The 22,196-nt window shown below is 35.0% G+C and overlaps 1 protein-coding gene across 1 annotated transcript; it reads right to left on the reverse strand.

The window, feature by feature from the left end:
- Positions 1-2,501: 2,501 nt before the first annotated feature.
- LOC137393663 (heat shock 70 kDa protein 14-like) lies at positions 2,502-21,846 on the reverse strand. Its single transcript, XM_068080302.1, has 14 exons — positions 21,770-21,846; positions 19,398-19,478; positions 19,146-19,277; positions 17,673-17,778; positions 17,487-17,577; positions 15,212-15,316; positions 14,250-14,411; positions 11,635-11,790; positions 10,836-10,938; positions 7,563-7,691; positions 7,108-7,200; positions 6,117-6,254; positions 4,926-4,984; positions 2,502-2,995 (listed from the first exon to the last, which is right to left on the reverse strand). The coding sequence occupies exons 1-14, from the start codon at positions 21,827-21,829 to the stop codon at positions 2,890-2,892; spliced, it is 1,521 nt and encodes a 506-aa protein (XP_067936403.1). The 5' UTR covers positions 21,830-21,846; the 3' UTR covers positions 2,502-2,889.
- Positions 21,847-22,196: the final 350 nt, after the last annotated feature.

The raw sequence follows: 22,196 nt of genomic DNA on the forward strand, positions 1-22,196 counted from the left end.
ATATAAATATGGTATGCAGATATTGCATCATGTATATATATATATATATATATATATATATATATATACTGAATATCACAACACAAATCTTTACAAACTTGACATGCAAATCTTTATAAAATATATCAATTAGTACCATTAGTTTGCATCACAAAAACAAACTGTATAGCACAAGGATAGACAACTCTTACACGAATTGTTACAGCTTGTAGTAATGTAATAAAATTTACTCAATGCAAAGGTGTTACTCAGATAGCTAATGGGAACAATAGAAATTATACTGATATGATAGAAAAATTTTATATCTTTTTGATAGCTTATTTATACAACTTGAATAATCATTGCTGGCCTTTTAAAGACTGACAAATACCGATATTGCATTAATCTTTGTTCATAGTGAAAAAGTAGAGAAAATAAGCCTTAATTTCTATGACCAGCGCAGCCTTGGTAAATAAATTGCTCCTAGAGCAACATCTTGGCAGCATAAATCGAACCAAGCAGCGTGTCTGTGTGTTTTACTTTATTAATTAGTAGAATTATAACTAAGCAAAAATTAAGATAATTATGTTATAATATTGATTAAATAAAAAAATAATAAATGAAAGCTTAAATCCTACATATTAAGGTATGATGAGGCCCACAAGCGCAGTAGCACTGCAGCTAGTTGAGGCGCTGGGTCCACAGAGGTTGGCATATTTTGGCTTATAAGTTGAGATATTTGGCATATTTCATCGTAATTTAAATAGTAGGCCAGTCTTGATTAATCTAGGCTTAGCAAGTAGCTCCTAACATTTTTTTAAATGCTGAGATTTTTCGTAAACCTATTGGAAGACTGTTCAATTTTGATGGAACTCTATTCAATTGTTTTTTGACCGAAAGCAGTATAGTGTACAATATTGGTAATGGTAGACTGGTTTTTAAAAATCTAATATAGTGAAAATCTTTTTTTACTTTATAATCATTGAAATAAAATTTTGAATGCACCATCAAGAGAATTTTACGCTCGTATTTAATCGACAGGCAACACAAAAAGCTAAAGAAACAGGGACTGAGATGAAGTCAGTGGTGGTTTATCAGAGATTATGTGTATTAGACTCGTTTGCGATATTAATATTTAAAAAAGAACCAAAATGAAGCATTTCCCAATGACTCCAGACAGTAACTAACTTTAGAGTTAATAAATGTGTTTTATATTAGTTTCATAACACTTATGGGTAACAGTTTGGAACTCATACTCGATATGGATATTATCTGCTTATTTAGCTCCTCAATGTGTGCATACCATACCAGGTGTCTGTCCAAATAAATTCCTAATAATTTGATCAAAGATGTCTTCTGACACTCCAAATCATATTATTGGTTTTTATAATTTAATTTTTTGATAATTTCTTATTATAATGTACATTGTTTTGTCCATGTTTACTGTTAGTTTATTTGTATTACACCATTGTTCAGTTTTTTAAAGTTCATTATCTATTATCTATATAATTATGTACTTCTCAAAGTATGCCTGCATGTCGTATATCTGTCTGCATTCCGACTATAGCTATTATTAGAATAACCTAGCTGGGCAACAATGCTGACGCAATGTCATTGCCTACCGGCATTTGAAGCTTACTAACTAGGTTAGTGGAATTTTCCATTGGCAATGTGCCAGGCCACTTGGCAATGGCCTGTCACTTGCTGGAGAGTTGCCTGCCAGCGGGCTGCCAGCAAGTGGTAAGCAAATCTCATCACTTCTCATTGTTTACAAGCTGATTTTAAATACCCGGACAACGCCGGAAGGCACAGCTAGTTAACTATATCTGTCATTATTTAAACTGCTAGACTCAAAAAATAGATTCGTATCGTCAGCATATAGAATAGGTTTTAAATGATTAGTAGACCACAAAAAATCATTATTATATCAAGAACAAAGTTGGACCCAGGAAAGAACCCTGAGGAACCCCACAATTTATACCTGAAAAGCTAGATTTATAGTTTTCTATGAATGCTCCGTTTTCTATATTTTAAGTAGCTTTTATTCAGTGAATAGAAAACGATGAAAAGTGCATCGACTTCAATTTGTGATCGAGTATCTAGTGGTCTACTCCTCCATTCACACAGGAGTGGCAAATGCCTTACTAATATCAAGAAATATCCCTAGTACTGCTCTGCCATGGTCCAATGCAGATAAAAAAATTATTTATAAGCTCTATGAATGCTCGACTAGTGCTTTGATTTGTTTTGAAACCAAATTGTTGTGTTGTAAGAATGCTGTTATTTTTTAAATATTTGTATATTAGCAACTTTCTCAAAAATCTTACTAAAAATTGGCAATATAGATATTGATCTGTAATTTGATAAAAGCTTTAGTGAACCCTTTTTAAACAAAGGGTTTAGTTTTGCTATTTTAAGGCTATCGATGTATATACCTAATTGTAAGCTAGTGTTTATAACACATGTATGAGCTAGAGGATAAGCTAAAACAGGTGCCGCAATTTTCACAAGCTTTGCTGGAATTGAATCTAATCATGTAGCTTTATTTGATGTTATCTTACAATTACCTATTTAATTTGAATAAATCAAACATGCACAGATGGCTCACTAATGTGGGAACACAATTCCTTAAACTATATCAGGAAAAATCACACACCCTCTAACAAATGCGTATGGACAGATAACCCTCAACACCACACCAGATACACCAGTATACTTTATATCTAATTCACTGCAAACCGGAATAATGGAGAGTTAAAAAGGCTCACATATCAATGGCAATGGAATATAAATATAGATAGAATAGGTTTATTGATAGGAGATTAGCAATGACCATGCTAAAGGAAGAATAGCTCAAGATCCATGATTGAATGCATGGACGAAATAAAAAATCATCAGAACTCTGCTATGCTATGACCTTGAGCAATTCATCTGCTTATCATTACAGGTTGGCACCGTAACCTCTGTGTGTGCCTTGCTCTTCTCATCGACACAGGATATGTGTAACAACCCTTCCCTGTAATCATATTGAAAACTCAGTGGATCAACATGTTTCATCAAGCCTCCTAGTCAAGAATATTAGAATTCATCTTGTTCATCATGTATATAGGACATTGTATCCTGAACATATATATAGGACATTAGTATTCTGAGGTCTAAAGGGTTGGGGAAAACTGCAGAAACAGCACAGGAGAGACAATTCAGATAACGGACGGAAACTGTCGGATTCACACGGAATGGGACTTTTTGGCTCAGACATTCTCGCACAAGACTTTTGGCATGAGGATTTCTGGCGCAAAAGTTCTTGGAATAGGTTACAAGTCCAGAATTTATACATCTTTAGTTGTGACTTATGGTTCAACATACTTTACCCAAAAATGGTAGAGAAAATGTTGTACATAACGGCTACATTTACATAGTTAACAGATATAGTTCACGAGATCCTTCAAACAAATTTTGCTGATGTGAACATAAAAATTTGTTTTTATCTACTTCAAAGAATGAGGTATTACGTGTGAAGTTTTATTCCACCCACGACCAAACGAGCGGGAGCGAAGTTTGAGAGTTTTTATGATAAATGCATGTGCACACAACTTACAAAATTATTCATGAACGTCGCAAACCCTTGTTTCAAAATCTCATCAACAAATTTAACCATCGTTTTGTAGAGTCGTTAAAGTATAATAACGATACGAAAAACATATAAAGACTATTTAAATATGTTACCAAGTCTTTGCTAATTGTCGACAGTCTCTTAAAACTTACCCATCTGATCGGATTATACACAAATAGACAAATTAATTTGGCCGAAATTCGTCACAGAAAGCTTGACAAGCTTGGTTTAATAAAAGTTAAGACCAGTAAACGAAACGCCGAGCGACAGAGAATAGAATCAGTAAGTCGTGCGCATTTCACGAAAAAATAACGTGCACATTTCACCAGTCTATAACATTGTCGAATTGCCGAAGGTTTCTGTAATTAACATAGAAGTACAGAAATCGTTTCTTTTTTGCCGATTTCAAAGTAACTGCCATTTTGGAAACTTTTGAGTACTTTGGTATTCTAACTGATGTCCAAAGCAGTGAAAGTAAAGGAAATGACGATGATATTTTTTTCTAACGATTCTTATAAGAGTATTACAATATTTAATTATAAGTTTAGATGACTATTGAAGTGTTATAGTCACACTAACAACATCGATGATGAGTAATATGTTACTGCTGATATTTTTTGTAAATAGTTTTGTTAAATAGATTTTCTAAAAATCTATATAAATATCACAACTTCTTGATATTGTCAGCTATGACGTTTTGAAATTTAAACAAAATTTTGCATTGGTTTTCTATTATTACTGTATTACTATATTAATAACATTGGTTATTCTAATAATATCAGTGCATTTTACTTCTAATATTGGCCAATATTGCATTTCTCCTTTTGCAAGGGGAAAAATATAAACATAATCTTTTCCTTTCATTATGGCTGTTTGTTGTATATAATAACACCCATACCCAGTACATTACAGCTACCATTGCAGTTATCCTATTGCGCTGCAGTGCCATTTGACTGCTAATATTGCATTTCTCAACCATCAGTACCCTTTCTTTTTTTCCAATATCACTTTGGTCGTGGGCTGTATGACAGTGGAATTTCTAGTGAATAAAATGTTTTTTACTTAAACTTTTACCTAACAGGACTATTAATGAATTAAATAATTGTATTATTTATTTACTGTATATAAGCATAAATAATTTCTTTGGTGTAAAAATAGCAATGCCAAAAAGTCTGAACCAAAAAGTCCTAGACCGGACTCACATTGTAGTAGTCATGCAGCGAGTAGTACTAGATGGAGTGATGACAAAAGTAACCTGGTTTAGAATCTCTAGGTCCCGAAGCCTTACACAGGACCAAAAACTGCACAATAGATTGGAACTAATGCTACTTACCTGTCTATGGAAAAGTGAACTTCAACAACTGCCCCTTCACCTACATCTTTTAAAGCCAGCTGCAAGAATTAAAAATGTTTAAGAAACAGGAAAAACTCTTGAGTCTAGAACACAGGTGTCAATCACATGGCCCGCGGGCCACATGTGGCTCGCCAGGTCATTTTATGTGGCCCGCGAGAGCTTAACTCATTCGCACCCGACGGAGTTAACTCCCGTATTTATAACGTTGCTAGGCACCCGATGTGCGTTATTTTGCCTCTGAATTTTATCTACTCCTTGTATCATTATTTTTAAATTACATTACAATAATTTTGATTAGCTAGAAAGAATAATTTCTGGCTAATCAAACAAACGTACAAATATACCTCGATGATGTCTGTGGCAAAAGTTATAACTAAAATACTACACCCGTTTTGACATCTTGCTAAACCGGAAATCATCGCGGTCACTTTAAATTTTATCGTTTACGATCAATTTTTTCAACTCCAGAAGTAAATATGCAGATTCAGAAGGGTTAAGACAGTGAAAGACTGCATAAATCAAATCAAAACATTATTTTTAATGTTTCAAAGTTCATTTTAACTTTTAATTTTGTCAATTTGAATCGTTATGCTCGAATGAAAATGCACTTCTTACACGGGTACTCCGAGCGTTGCGATAGGCGATGAGTAGAAAGACAGAAGGGTATATTACAAAAAAACACCATCTCATTCACCTTTAGAAATGCTCTCAATTGAAAATATACTTCAAATAACCTTAAAATCACAAATTTTACCAATTAAAACACTCACCTTTTCTAATAATATACAACTTTCAAAAGACACTTTGCGGGCGAAAACGAGCGTTTAATGTAGACCTTTGAGTATTGGGATTCGATATATAACGACTACAGGAAAAGCTTACGCAATGAACATTTGACCTCGTCATTAGATTGGCCACAAACGTTATACTTTATCTCTTTGCGAAGTTGTGCTGAGCGACTTGTAACACAAAGACAAATAAACACTGCTACAGTCGATATGAAAATACATCATCCTAGATTATGTAAAAACTAGTCTAGTCTTTAAAACAAAGCTTGCTAAGCCTGTGAACCATTGATTGTATCAATAATAAGAACTTCCAAATCAAAAGGGAGTGTTTTCACTATTGACCACTTCCATATGAAAATATGTTGTGCAAGAGTAAACTGACCTTAGCAAGGACTTCTATAGGAGTATCAGAGCCCTGTGTAACTAGGAGCCTAAATGTGGACTGACTGGAGCAGTATGTTCGCTTGGCTTTAGCTGGCACTGAATGGCCAGTGTGAAACAACTCCTCGATACAGGAGCCCTACAATAAGAACTGACATAGTACAATCATACCTCGACATACGAGTGCCCCAACATATGAGAAATTTAAGTTTAGAACAAAATTTTGAGCAAGTTGTTGCCTTGAGATATGAGACAGATTTGAGATACCAGCATGTGAGGCAGTTATGAATGCGGCCGATAGATGGAGAAGTATGTGAGAGGCTGCTTTCGAGAACAGCATCGCTCGGTCTTCCGCATCATATTAGTTTGAAAAAGCGTTCACAATGCCAGTTAAAACTGATGGTGAAAGCAATGCAAAAAGCGCCAAACTAGAAGATAATAAAATGAAAACGAAGAAAAAATTATAATTAAGTTTATTGTAAGATTGAAACTTATTTTCAAGTGTGTGTTTAGTAAACCAAATTCATTTAAGTTAAATGTAATGTTAATGTTATGTAGTGTCACATAAGTGTAGCGTACTGAATGTGTTGCGAGAGAATGTCTCTCTCACATTGCTGTTAGCCACTACAATCTGTCTCGAAGGTAAGAAGTCCATGCAGTACTGTATATAATGTTACATTTTATTGCAGATCATAACCACTAGATAGGTATTTGTTACTTTATGAGAGTAGGTAGTGAATTAGAACGACTAATAACACATTTTCCATGGTAATATCCTGTTTGTAGGTGGTTTTTATCAGGTGATGAGAATAGATAAATTTTTATTTGTTTATTTTATAAAGGAAATATTGCTTTGACATGCGAGCTCAGACCCGGGATGCATTAAGCTGGTACGTCGAGGTATGACAGTATATGGGGGGGGGGGGAGTGAACAGCCAAACAGAGAAGGTCAATTCCAAGGGATAGACAGCTATGGGTATGGGGGAACTGACCTGAGCCGCACAGTTGATACACCGAGTGAGAGTGGGCAACTCTTCAGTAGGTAATACGCTCTCGCCTTCACAGCTTGATAGTATAATACTCGCCTGCAGTAGTTACAGCAATCAGACGTAAAACTAGGAATGCCACAAACAATCCTATATAATCTTTATTAGCGATTATAAAACATCAAATAATACAATTATGGTTTTGTTTCAAAATTCAAATAGATATTTCATTTTACAAAGAAACACATCCATAGTCGCAGCAGTGATTATTTTGCTATAACAGCGGCCTGTTGGTAAGAACATAGTAATAAGATCTGGCTCATGTGGGGCTAGTAACAATTTGTATATGATTTCAGAGTACTTCTTCAAAGCAATAAGCAAGCTTTACAGAAAATTCTCGTGCCAACAATACCTATAGTGCTGACGCCTAGTCGCCTAGTTTAATTAGAAGCAATGTATACCTGCGTGGCAGCACCAAAGGCTATCACCTCATCTGTTGCTATACTGTCATAGAGCTCAGCATCCTTGAATATATCTTGTATCTTTTTCACAACACATTGGAGCTTGGTGCCGCCGCCAGACAATATTACCTGAAACATACAACTTAAGGCTAGATGTATATACACATATATAAGGGTGTTGACTGTAACTAGCTAGCCAGCTAAACCAAGAATAGTGAATAGCTCTTTTTCCCCATCATTCCTCGTATCTTCAAATCATCTCTTCTTTTCCTTGCTTCTTCCAGTGCATCCTGTTAACATTTGGTCTATATGCATCTACTGTAGATGAATTCAATGAGAAGTCACAGACCTCCCTGAGCTCACGTAAGCCCGACTGCCCATGATCAGTATCTGATAGGCTTGTGCATTATGAGGTCAATAAACTTATTACGTATGACAGTTGTTAAAGATTATCATACAATGTCAACCTAACAGTACCACAGATATTGTGAGAGTCACAGCCAGAACATCTTATGACTTTCCCAACTAGCGATATTAAATTGGAGTAAATATGTAACTTCAAATCTATTCTAAATATATGACAGTAAAAGTCTTCTCAGAATATGCAGTTTTATAAGTGAAACAAAAATGCTGGTGAAAATTAAAAATGAATCATAAAAAATATGAAAATAATAAAAGATATGTAAGCTGTGAGTTTAAATGTAACCATGTCTAAAATAGAATAAGTTACGCAGTGTATCTTCATCACCATCTCTACCTTACAGACTCCAAACTGCTGAGCTTACAATTCCGTTCCAATGTCTCCAAAGTACTATAGCAATAACAACTTTTCTAATTGATTACGATATTATGTTGTTCACATACAACAGTTTTTGGTATTGGTTTATATATAATATAAACGTATGTTATATATTGGTTTATATATGATATGTATGCTCTAATTATTGTGTAATTACCAGAAATACTTTATTAGGAGTTACCATAAATGTTAGGGCTATGGAATGGTATAAATAGATAACAGTTAAAACATTTACTCCCACATACACTCGTTTCAACATACAAAGCAAACTTCAAAACGAACTAATGTTGCATGTATTGAATAGAGAATTATTTTTTCATCAAGACAATTGCGAAACAATACACCATAAAAATCATTGATGGATGTTCCACGCACACAATGTTTGGCTAATCGAGGTGGAGAGGTTTGATTATCACGCTGTTCATTTGTGTCTATGAGAAGACAACTTCAATGCACTTGGCAACCTAATATAGTAGTATAGAATAGCTAATATAAGAAGCAATAAAATTCTGTAATTTTTAACATGCCCAAAAAATGATTTTAATAATGACACAACACGATTTGTAATTATTTCTCAAAATTTGTGAATATGTATGTGTGTCCCTCCAGCTATAGCTATTAAAATCTTGGAATAAATAATCTGTATCGAAGAATATTTGATCTCGGGCCCTGCCATTCACCAATCAGACGTCGTACCAATTAGGCTACAGCGATTAATTAGTTCGTTAGCTGATATATGTCGGTATATGGGAGCAAAAACCCAACAGCTTTGCGTACTACGCAGGGTTATTGCGTAAGTAAGTGTTATTAGTAAGATTACTCAAATTTTCCATTGGCAATGTGCCAGGCTAATAGCAAGTAGCAGGCAACTTTCATTACTTCTCATTGTTTATAAGCTGATTTTTAATACCCGGACAACGGTGGGAACCACAGCTAGTAATATATAACGTTGATAAACCAAACCTTGAGATTGATCAGTAATAGCAGTTCAATGCTAGACTAGCAGTTTGCTATCATAAACAAAGTTCTATAAATACCACAGATTAAAATAGTTAACAAATAGTTTAATAGATTAACTATAATGATTTTCAACGATGTAGACTGCCCTGAAATGATTTAATAAATTTATATTTTTTATGCTGCTATGTATTCGGTATATAATTTTCCAAATATCTCAAAGTATACTCTTACTTGAAAATATTGATTAAAGAATAACACTGAGCCCATTTTAGTAATCCCGCATTGCCGAAGCAACATGAATTTGCCACACAACTTGGTTGGCTATAGGGTCAAACATTTTAAATATATAATAGCTATACATACCATTTCAAAAACCGTAGTTGAATGGTGATGAGATGTTGCAAGTAGTGACAAGAGGTAATAAGTAGTTACAATGAGTAGCTGATCATGACAAGAAATAGCTAGTGATGATAAGCAAAAACAAGTCTTGATATAGAATAGCAAGTGATGACAATGAAAAGCAAGCGATGACAATGTAAAGCAAGTGATGACAAGGTATAGCAAGTCATGACAAGTTATACCAAGTCATAACAATGTAAAGCAAGTCATGGCAAGGCATAGCAAGTGACGACAAGGTATAGCAAGTGATGACAACGTATAGCAAGTGATGACAAGGTATGGCAAGTGATGAAAAAGTATAGTAAGTCATAGCAAGGTAAAGCGAGTCCTAACAATCTAAACAAAGTCATAACAAGTTAAAGCAAGTCATGGCAAGGTATTGCAAGCAGTAAAGGTTTCTGCGGTTAAACACCAAGGGCCTAGCAACATACACTCAATACCTAACATACATGTTCTGTGCAGTAGACAACCACTTTATTCATGCGTACAGAATTAACGCGGTTGCACATTAGCCAAGCGGTTGATATTCAGTGCGGATCTCCCTCTACAGTTCCCCAATAGTAAAACCCAACCATTCGCAGCTGTGTGAAATTTACATTTGTTTCTGTCAGCCAATGGTTCCCACTGTATATTAGTGAGAAGAAAGTTTTTATGTTCATTAAGTCAAATGAAGTTATTTTAAACACCGTCTTATAAATGGCTCTATCAATTCCGCCATTCATATCGCAAGTAATAAATATTTGATATTTATACATGTGTGTGCTAGCAGTACAACTTGAAATAAAAACAAATAGTGATAGTCGAAATTACTGGAGTTGTTAGCAACACTTTGGCCATACGAGCTCTGATTGTCCCCCAAGTTGTGTTTCGACGCTCAAAAAGACACTTTCATTTTATGATAAAACTGCCAATGATGCTGCTATCGCAGAGATTATTGCTGTTTACACTGACGGTTTAGGACACATGTGTCACCAAAGATGCTAGCATCTTAAATGTTTAGCATTTAGTGCGCTAATGTAAGTGGACCATAAACAGTAAACCTTGGAGTTATCTGAACATGGCTATTCAGATAATAAGACATGATACACTACTACACTGTGAATACACCGCTATACCTTTTGAATATTGCTCCTCTCCAGACCACTGGCTACTAAACATTCATCTATTAATGTCTGTAATTTGGACAACAAGTTGAGACTCAGCATGTCCATTCTGCCCCTGTAAAAGCCCAACAAATAATACCAAAAATACAGTGTTGTGTGGGCATGGAATAAACTAGACCCGTTTGTTAGAAAACTAAAATTCTCATCTACAACATAGTTACTCATTCTAAATTTAGTCAGTAGCAATAAATTATATATTATATTAATCCCCATTTTGTCCCCACTTCGCACGTGTGAACCAAACAGTTGTTAAAATTTTGTTTTGGAATTATTATGTCGGCTAAATTCAGAACACAGCATTTTTTAACAGTTTGAAAGGAACATCTGTACAGATATGATCAAACCACATACATTTTTATTTGCTTACTTTAAGTCATATAAATGTATATGACATAAAATAAGCAAATACACAACTGAAATCATGATTCTATGTTACTATATTAAGTGCATGCATTCTAAATACGCTGTGTAACATGCGGACAGAGCATTAATATGGGACTGATAAAGTTACAAGATTATCTACCAATATAAACATGTGAAAGTATGATAGAATTACAAGAGATTATTTACCAATATAAACATGTGAAAGTATGATCGAATTACAAGATTATCTACCAATATAAACATGTGAAAGTTTGATTGAATTACAAGATTATCTACCAATATAAACATGTGAAAGTATGATAGAATTACAAGATGATCTACCAATATGAACATGTGAGCTGAGGCACACCCACATAGTCTCACAAACCTGGCTATGTTGCCAGAGAAGTCAATCCCCTCGTGTAGAGAGTCTATAGAACAGTGAGCATTAGGTAGGGTAGTCAACGTGTGTTTGCAGGTCTCGGAAGCACTCAAAAGTTTATTCCACGCTCTTTTGTTCTCCTTTGGGTTTGCCTTGAACTGCCTATAACAGTTACACGCAACAGTATTGTACCTAGACAGCTCCGGTGTATAATTTCTTGAAGAGATTCCCAAGAGAAGACGACCTTTCAATACATACAAGGTTTTTCGTAATGCCCATAAGCGAGTAGATTTCACAACATAGCATTGAACTTAATGGCAAGCACACCATTTTGTTATCAACTAGACAAAACCTGAGATGTCACCAACCGCCAGCAATGCAACAATTAATTACTATCATTACAGATAACTAATCACAATTTGATGATTAACTTTGATGACCAACTTACTGAGAACAATAGAGCTCAGCTATTGGTTGTACTCCAATAAGCCAATCCCAAAAAAGTTTTTATAAAGACAAAATAAAAGAGAAAAGCATCAATATACATCTAAGTGGCTAAACATCTACATGACATGAGTATGTGTAAATATGACTTCATATTTGCTGAATTACCTTTCTATATGAGCACACAGCCAAGTGACTATAGAACTAATAGACTATACAACTGTGAGCTTGTTTCTACTGAAACCAGCTGAATAATAGAATTGTAGTCTTCTCCAGAAGCTAAGATAAGGAGTGACTGTTTCTTGTGATAATAAGCTGAGCATCATTCAAGCTAGTCATTGCCCAAGGACCGACTCAAATTCATTAGGTAATTATTCTATTACTTGTGTAACGCCGGGCATTCAGCTAGTATAATGCTATTTGTAAATCATCTTAATTTTTCAAGTGCGCTTTGATATGTAATTTAATTCTATTGTTACTTCTGTTTATCATTCTGGAGAATATTATATCATTATTACAACGATACAGAAGTCAGCAAAGTTCAATATTACTTGAAACCTGTTCAACAACCTTTTTCAAATATGGCCAAAGCAGCCCATGTGAAATGGTCCATTTTAAAAGGACAAAAGTATAAATAAGCCCCTTTGTTTAGTTTTCACTAAATATGCCTATAGAAAGTACAGTAGACGCCCATTCCATAATCTGTTCCAATAACGTTTACGGTAAAAGAATTTCATGTTATACAAGGTGTAAAATACACATAAATATTTTGATCCTCTCAAAGATCCATTCCAAACTCACCTCTTTGACCATTCAAAATTAAAAAAACTGAACTTGATATTTTAATTTAATGTACAGTAACTGGTACTATTGATTTGCATCAACAACTTTTTTTTCTTATCACTAACACTTGGTTTAGTGTTCATGATCTCAGGGTAATTGTACGTTAAGCTAAGATGATGTAACACTTGCAATATCAATTTGAATTCATTTTTTTCACTTTTTGCTTCACATGAAGGTTTATGCAGCAAAGAAAAAATGTAAATATGGGTCATGATCTCAGAAAGTGGGGCTAAGTTGAAAATTATTAAAATTTAGATAGTAGCTCAGCTTAAAGGTTGACTTGCAACAAAATTCACATTACAGTTTATTTGGTATCAAAATATTCACCATGTCTTACTCTGCTGTGTTGTAGGTGCAAAATATGTGGAAATGTGATTACAAGCTCTTAAAAACTCAAAAGCGAACAGTTAATCGCAGCCATCACGAGAATACCGTAGATTGGAATCTCTGGCATCGATGGATCTTTGGCATCGATGGAACATGGAAAATCATCTACATCAAAACTTTCCTCTTCATCAGATGATTCTGCATCAGTTACATTGCCAATGCATTCTTTGAATGTGTCATTTAAATCTTTATTATTAATCGTGTCAATGAAAAAAAACACTCATTCGACATATGCGATGCCATGTTTTATTATTTCCGGTTTGCATAGCAACGGCTTCGCGAGGCAAATTTGGGTTGTTTTAAGCTTCTAATAGTCAAGCAGAGTTCAGATTTTGAAACAGCATACTTGATTCGCCTAAATAAATGTAACTTTAAAAATACAACAAATGCACGTGGGATTGAGTTTACCAACTTGCAATCGCTATTACGCAAATTCAATAAGTGCAACTTAACTCCACTTACCGAGATCATGACCCATATTGTATACCATAGATACTCCAATAAGTCGTTTTCTCTCTAAAGTGTGGCGAGAACAAAAACCATACTTTAAAAGTGAACTATGGGACTCTCGATATTCAAATCGAATTTGAGAGAATGGACCGACTTGACACTTTACATCAAGTTGGTGCATTTTCTTTCCACACTTAATGTGGAATTTATGTGAAAAGTTTAAGTTATAGGGGCGTCTATTGTACACTGCGTAGGCAGTAACAAAAATGCCTATGTCAACAGCATTTGAGCGAATCATTAAATGAACGCAGATCTACGCAACAAATCTAAAATTGATTTTCATACAAGTCAAGATATGAAAGTGCTATTACTTTATAAAGCTCGTCAAACTCTCATGGGACTTATTCAACCTTAACAAGTGATAGAGTTTCTTTCAAGCAAGCTGAACCGAGATGTGATCATGCGACGGCAGCAAACCCAGGTACATTATTAAATACCTTTGAAAGTCAGCAGCGAAGTGATCTGCTATAAGCTCTGTGAACATATCGCCAGCTATATCATCAGTATTCACATCGGAGAGAAGTCTGTACATGCCATCAGTGATAGAGAAACATGAAACAGTTGAACTGCTTCCACCAACTCGTACAACTATTGCATTGCTGTCAAGTAAGATAATTAGAAGATAAGTAGAAGATAATTTACAATATGTACACCTGAAAAATCATATTTTGTAACACAACCGTTGCTTCCAAAGGATTACCATCATACAGTGGAATCACCATACATGGCATATACAGTAGAACCTCAGCGCTCAACCTCCTCCTTACTCGAGCAATTCGGTGCTCAACCAAAGAAATCGAGCAGCTTTATGTATTTGAATTTGAACAGATTTTCGGTGCTCAAAATAGCCAAGCTGAGCAGGAGAATACTAACCAAGAAGGAAAGAAGCAGAGTTGAGTCGAATGCATTCCTCGGCCTATCTCGACCATTTGGTAAGCGTCTATCCGACTCAAACCGTTAGCAGAGTAAGACGTACACGGTTCAATCGAGAAGAACCTTTTTGCCAGTTTTCCACTTTTTGTGTTGCTTGAGCCCTTAATAATGGATTTAAAGAAAACTAATTGTTCTTTCAAAATTTTAGGTATTTTTAAAGGGTGAAAACGGATTAAAATACCTACCATTGTTTCTTATAGGAAAATGTGTATTAGTTTACAAACAAACCGGCACGCGACTAATAATTCCGACCGATTTATGGTCGAGCACCAAGGTTCCGCTGTAGATATCACCAGAGACAGCCAATCACAAGAGCACTGGTTGACATGTGAGATGCAGTTCCAGCATGTAGCGAAATAACAATAGTACAAGCTCAAATATACCCTGACTGGAGCGAACATGTGTTTGTAGAGATGACAGTGGAATGAATGACGAGAAAAAGAGGAGAGAGAGAACAAACCCATACATGTGCTCGTGTCTGTGTTTCTGACCGAGGCCATAGGCTAGTAGGGCAGATGTAGGCTCATGGATGAGCCGCATTACTTTAAAGCCTGCCTTCGTCGCTGTTTCTCTGCAAGCATAACAATCGTGTCAACCGTCTTACCTGAATAACTGACATAGGCAAGAATAAGAGCTAATGGCAGTAGAACAGTTCAAGGGGCTGCTCAACACAAACAGGGGCAAACAATCTCAGAAACATCCGATGAAAACAGCGTGTGCTATAACCATTCCCAATGTAAGGAGATTATAACTGATGGGGTGCGGTTATCGGCATGCAGCAAAAACCAATGACTCTTATAATCTCTATCATTCCGTGAAATGAAAGTTACGTCAAAAATTGGTTGGTTGTTTTATGAAAACAAGTCAGTGTGTCGAATGGTCAGTCGATGTACAACTGGTTCTTGAACTACAGGGTGTCAACCGTGTCATAGACCTGTGTATCATTGTTGAAAATGGTGTGTGCAGTTACGCCACTTTAGCTTTTTGACCAACTTCTGTCAATCAGAGTGACCAAAAGGCGTGCGTGACAAAAGAAACTGATGTATGCTGTTGGTATAAGCTTTCCGCCATGAAACAAACAAAGCTATAAAGCACATACTTGACAATATGATCAATCATTGGATAGGCCTATGCCTCAACTGTATGTCGACAAGAATATAAGTATAAAAAATTGCCTTAAAAACCAATGCACGACCACCTTCATCGACACAATTTCGCTTCATGCCACATTCTCGATACCTCTGATCAGCATATTGAAATTATTTATTACAGCAAAACGAAACAAAATAAATAACTTTCAATAATTTTTTTCATAATTCCTAATGAATTTAGAGGAAATGACTGAGTAACAACATAAAGACTGCCATGGCAACTTAGTTACTCAAATAGCAAATATTGATTACTTCCAGTAGCCGGGTGGAGGAAGTGATAGAAAGTATGGATTATTTGAATTTACAGTCAAACATGGATAACTCGAACTTCAAGGGACCGAGCAAAAGTGTTCGAATTATCAGAGCGTTCAAGTTATCAGAGCACTGTCACAAGTCCATATATTTACTTATTTATTAGTAGATACATGTACATATACAAACTATAATATAAATCAAAAGCACAAATGGCTTGTTTCAAATTTAATGCTTCTAATGTAAAGTTTAAAACGTTTTCATGAAAAAGTATAGAGATTTTTCTATCACTTGAGATTGGTTTGTTGTTTGAGGTGATGTTATTGCCAGGACGTTTTTCAGATTGATATTGGCAAAACTTGATCGTTGTTGAAATACTCACAAGAAAAGACATTTTTTTCTTTTGGGGTTTTACCCACGATCAATTTTGCCGTTTTTTCTTGAAGTTTATGCAGATTACCTTACTTTACCTGGGATTCGTTAAGAGCAACACTCCGAGGCAGTTCAATTAGAAGTTTTACGAGGTTTTACGGTACATTCTATATCACTCACGCTTTTTTAATAGATACTTATTGAATGTACACACGTATTCTGTGTTTAGGTCAAACGATGAATAGTTTTTTTGTAGCTCAGACAACGTATACGTTTAATTACAAGAATTTTTAAGACGATTTAAACATTCAACATTCCGACGTTGATTCAACACAGAATCAACGTCGGAAAACTATTCATCACGGGCTAGCTGGGTTACGCCACGCACTCAAGGATTTTCGCCACGCACATACAAAACAAAAACAACATGCGATTTTTGTTTTGTATGTGCGTGGCGAAAATCCTTGCACGCGTGCCCCGGCTAGCCCGTGCTATTCATCGTATCGCAATATAAATCAAATTTCACCAAACTTTTAGAAAAGTCGTTGACAAAAATATTTTGCCGATGGTGGTAATAACGACGCTTATGAATTACGAAAAGATGAAGTTTACCTCTATGGCTTTGAATAAAGTGATTTTCTAAAGCGATAACAACCGTTTCGGTAGCCGTTGGGCAAAAAAACAGTTCGAATTAACAGTGTTGAGTTCGAGTTATCTATAGCAATTTATCATTACATGGGAACGGACCAAAGGAAATGTTCGAATTAACCATGTGTTCGCGCTATCCGTGGACGAGTTATCCATGTTTGACTGTACTTTGAAAGCAAATTCAAAGTTAAGCTATTCAAAGTATTCCCTAAGCTACATTATTTCATCAGAGCCATTTTAGTACGAAGCAGATGAGTGCCCAACAGCTATCCTCGCAGTAGCTTGGGTAAGCATAGATTACCTACTGCAAGGACTTACATCACAGCTGTTTGCTGCTTTTTACCAAAGTTGTGTGGAACAGAAATGACTACGTCCTGCGCATTAGTGTCTCCATGATTCTTCGCAATCTCTGCAAATAAACAGGGGCCACTAAATGATGAGTTGACAAAATGCTACATAAAAACATGTACAACAACTGAAAGACATGAAAATGTAGTCCCATACCTAGAAGACTTCCAAATATGAAAGTAGAACACTGCTCGGGAGAGAACGACTTCTGCGACTGCATGTACTGCACTTGGTAGAAAGGTCTCCCATCTTTTTCAATAACCTATTCAATATTTATTAAACTTCAACCACACTGCTACAAGAATAGGACTTTCAATGCTATGTGATGAATTATCTATTAGTTGCGAGTTTTTCTTCGGTTTAAAATGCACGAATAATGAAGGCTATCTAAAAAGGTATGTGCAGTTAGCTCTAACCTCTAGTCAGTCAGATACTAACAGAATGAATAGTTACCAGTGCCAGTAGTACCTAATTCTCTATGCTGTTGCTGTATGCTAAAATATACCAAGTAACCTAGTCTATACTCAAACCCTACCACCAGCGGATATGCACCAAACTGCAATGACAGATGGAACATTTTGTCATTGCAGTTGTAATGTTGCAGTCAACCATCAAGTTGCAGTCTACCATCTCATTATAGTGAGATGAGAAAAAACAGCAAAACAGTATAAACTATAATTACACTCAATAGGAAAAATATAAAACCAATGAAAGAGAAAACAAGAAAAAACAATAGAGGAATATTCACAGTAAATTCATATCTAATAATTTCTGCTCGGATAACAGCTAACTTGTGTACATAAATAATATAGTTAATAAAAGCATGTTTACTGCAGCAATCATTTGACCAACAACAATCTCTATGAATCTAAAAATTTGTGTGTCCTTCGGGTTTTCCACCTATACAGTAGCTATTAAAATACTGCAATGAAGAATCCTTATCACGGAAGATTTGCTCTCAGAACCTCCCATTCACTAGGCAAATATCTTACCAATTATCCTACGTGAGATTGATAGATTCATTGGACGATATATGTCGCTATCTGGGTGAAAATATAAATACCGCTCTTCGTTATGGAGCAATGTGACTAAAGCTTGCTCTCACGGCTCTTAATAGTGAGTTTACTAGCTTGCTCAAATTCGCCTTTGGCAATGTGCCCGGCTAATGGCAGACAACTACATTACCTCTCACTGTTTATAAGATGATTCTTAATACCCGGGCAACGCCAAGCATTTCACTAGTTTATCTATATTTATAAATCCAACTTTGTAATCGTGTGTGTCTGTTAGTCTCAGTAAACACTCTGCATTTTCACATGTTTGGTCAATTGCATCCAAACTCTACATGCACACGCTTCGTACTTTCTGCCAAATCGCCGAAAATATTTGTTTTCAAAACTCCATCTGGTTCCTAAGAACCAGTCTATTAAATACCCCCTTGCAGACATCCTGATTAAAAACGAAAAAGATCTAGGGCGTCATCAAGCTTACCGCTGGTTTTCTATGTATCAAAGAATATAAAAATATAATTAAATGTTAGTTCCAAGCAAATAAATAATTGTTTTACCTCAAGCAAGAATAATAAGCTTGAGATGAATTACATAATTATACAGGTTGCTGACGACTTACTGAGCACTGCGAAGTCTGTTTCTCTTTTTGAATCCCTGGATCAGCGAAATCCTTCCCTAGCAACTTTTTTATATGACAAGCAGTATTCTTAGCATTTCTTATCAAACCTTGTTTTGCTGGTAAACCCACAACCTGTAAATATCACAGCATTGGTCACTGGCAATAGCCTTTAGAGCTAGTGTTAAATAATATTAGCCGTGTAGATAACGATCAAATCAAAGATCTCACAATAATGTCATGATTGTTCTTTACCTTGTCGTGGTCTGAGAACGCAATAAGTATAGGCGTCACCCGATCGCCAGCAGCATTTGCAATCACCTCTATGTTTCCATCCTAAAATGGGATTGTTGTTATTACTGTTGTTATTATTCACACACAAATATTTTATTTATTATTACTGTAAAACTAAATCAAAAAATATAGAGCTAGTATAACTTACACTGTGTGAACATTAAAGTAATATAAGTTCACTACATTTACTTTAATTCATATTTGATATTTTGTACACATTATTTTCAATTATCAACTCCACTTCCATTTGTGTAATATTTTCTTGTTATTTTCGGTTTCTTGCTCTTAAGATACTTTATAGAAGATTTATTTAAAGATATTTGTCCACGTTGTTCTAGCTTTAATTCTAAAACAAGCTTTCTTCCTTTTTGACCACTGCTACCACTTTGATCAGCCTTCTTGAGATTCTTGATTTTAACATTACAGAAGGAAGATATAAAGTATTGCTTAATATTATTGGAACACCGTAGAATCGAACTATGTGAAAGAGAATTTTGCACATATGTGCTGATTTAAAATACAGTCATGTTTTGAAAAACTTCAGACATCGCACATTGACAATTACTTTGAATTTTCAGACAACATTGGCTCCCAATTTATGTCAAATAATCTTTTGTGTTAGGTGATCGAAGGCGAGGTTTGATTGCCCAAAGTAAAACGCTCACAGCCAATTTTCACAACCAAATAAGCTAAAGGAGAAACTCTTCAAAGCCTATTGTGTTGTAATGAAACTTTCAACTACTCCAATTACAAAAAGCCAACGGCTTTAGTATAATGCTATTTTCCAACAGATAGGCCGGTTTTGAAAATGGCTTGTAAGAATTCAACGAAACCAGAAAATCGTTTTAAATGAATCATTAAACTTCGATGACACTTTGGTCTTGGGTGGACACTTATGGTTTTTGGTGAGACTAATTTCCTTTTCTAAAACATAAATATGTGTTGTCTTGATTTATATAAGCTTGTAAAGCTATGAACTAGTGCTCTCTGACAAATTCCTCTAATAAACTACCATGGCCCCAGAGCTACGAACAAACCTTATATTACTTTATATTATAAGGTTATATAAGGTATTATATTATAGGCTTATATTAGAAAAACAGCTATTCCGTTCTTTATGTTCGCACATCAGATTTGCAAACATCATTAACAACTTCAGTTACACTCGAATCATGATTAGCTTTTAATTCCTGGACTATATTTCAACAAAATATGGACATGTATTAAGCAATGATGTCATATTAACAGCTAAATGAGACCATAAAAATAAAACAGCTTAGTTATGTTACCGGGACTTTGATCGAAACTTGAAGAATGTGAAATATTAGACACACATGCTTCTAGATATGGGGAAATTTTTATACATCTGTGACACAATATCTAGCAAAGCAGATACCTAGGCAATCTTATAAAATTATGCGATTAAAAGTCTTTATGACATCATCCGTCAACTTAATGATATATGTATTCTGGTAATTTTCACCAACTCATTTATAACATGTGCCTAGCAACAGCAAGTTTGAGCAGAAAAATTTGAGCGATCAGTAAAAAACAAACTATGTTCAGTGTCCTATGCTAATGACCCATTACCTATTATGATAATATTTCTCTCAATTTCAGATCAATAATCATGGATTACTAAAGTTGTCATAGTTCAAGAAAAAGCAGCAGCGCTAGTTAGCTCTTTTAGCTTTTAAACAAAGATCTACAGAGATCTTCCCTTGCTGCATTTTGGTATTTTTTTTGTTTGAGGCCACAACAGCTTTTATAAATTTATTTTCATGGTAAAATATCATAAAACATTTCTTGTAATACGATGCATAATGGTTACAGGTTTTCTTTTCTCATTTTCCTTTTTTATTCAATGAATCTCAATATTGTAAGAATTGTTTCACACAAATTGTTATGGTAATAATTCACCTATTCCCAAATACTTTAGAAAAAATAGTAAACCATATATTACTTATGTTTGAGCGCAACTGTCACAAAAACATGAAACTAAATTGAAGATTAGGCAAGCTTAATGCTATTGAAATTTTCTTAAAAGAAAAAGTTCCTAGTTTTTGTTTCAGGAAAATTGGACATTACATAAATCTAAAAATAAACAAACGGTTAGTTCAAACAATTGTTAGTAATAAAACACAAAAAAGGCATTCTATGTAGCCGGTTTTTCCTCAACTTTGTACAATTAATTCTGATGGGCATTGTCACGGTTTAAAGTAAACTTATATTAATATTTGTATAACAAAAACAATATAACAATCGAAACTAGCATTATAATGCTTCAGTCATTAAAACAATCAAACACACGAGGTGTAGCACGCGTAGCATACTTTGCATATGGAGAGACAGGCATTGCTTGCTCCTAAATGAATACCAAAGGCGGTAGCCATGCTGCTCTTTATTGAGTTTGATAGTAATCGGCTTTGTAGAGTCTGGCAATCAGCAGTTGCCAATCAAATGTTTTTGTATAAGTTAATGGCGCGACAACACTAGTATTTTTCACGTTAGGCAAGTTCAGCATAAAGCGATGTATAGCGTTTAAAGTCTTGAAAAATTGTTAGGGTATTTTACGGGCGTACAATTATTAGCTCCTCGATTACAAATCGAATGGAGATATGGTTACAAAACCGTCCAATCATCTCAAAGAAATTCACTATCGACTATCTCGACGAATAACAGCGAGTAACACGTGGGAACACAGCCAATCATGGTAAGACAAGTACGCATTGTCAATTTTCATTTTGCGATATTAGCGAC

Source organism: Watersipora subatra, chromosome 4 (genome assembly GCF_963576615.1).
Source record: "Watersipora subatra chromosome 4, tzWatSuba1.1, whole genome shotgun sequence".
Lineage (NCBI taxonomy): Eukaryota > Metazoa > Bryozoa > Gymnolaemata > Cheilostomatida > Watersiporidae > Watersipora > Watersipora subatra.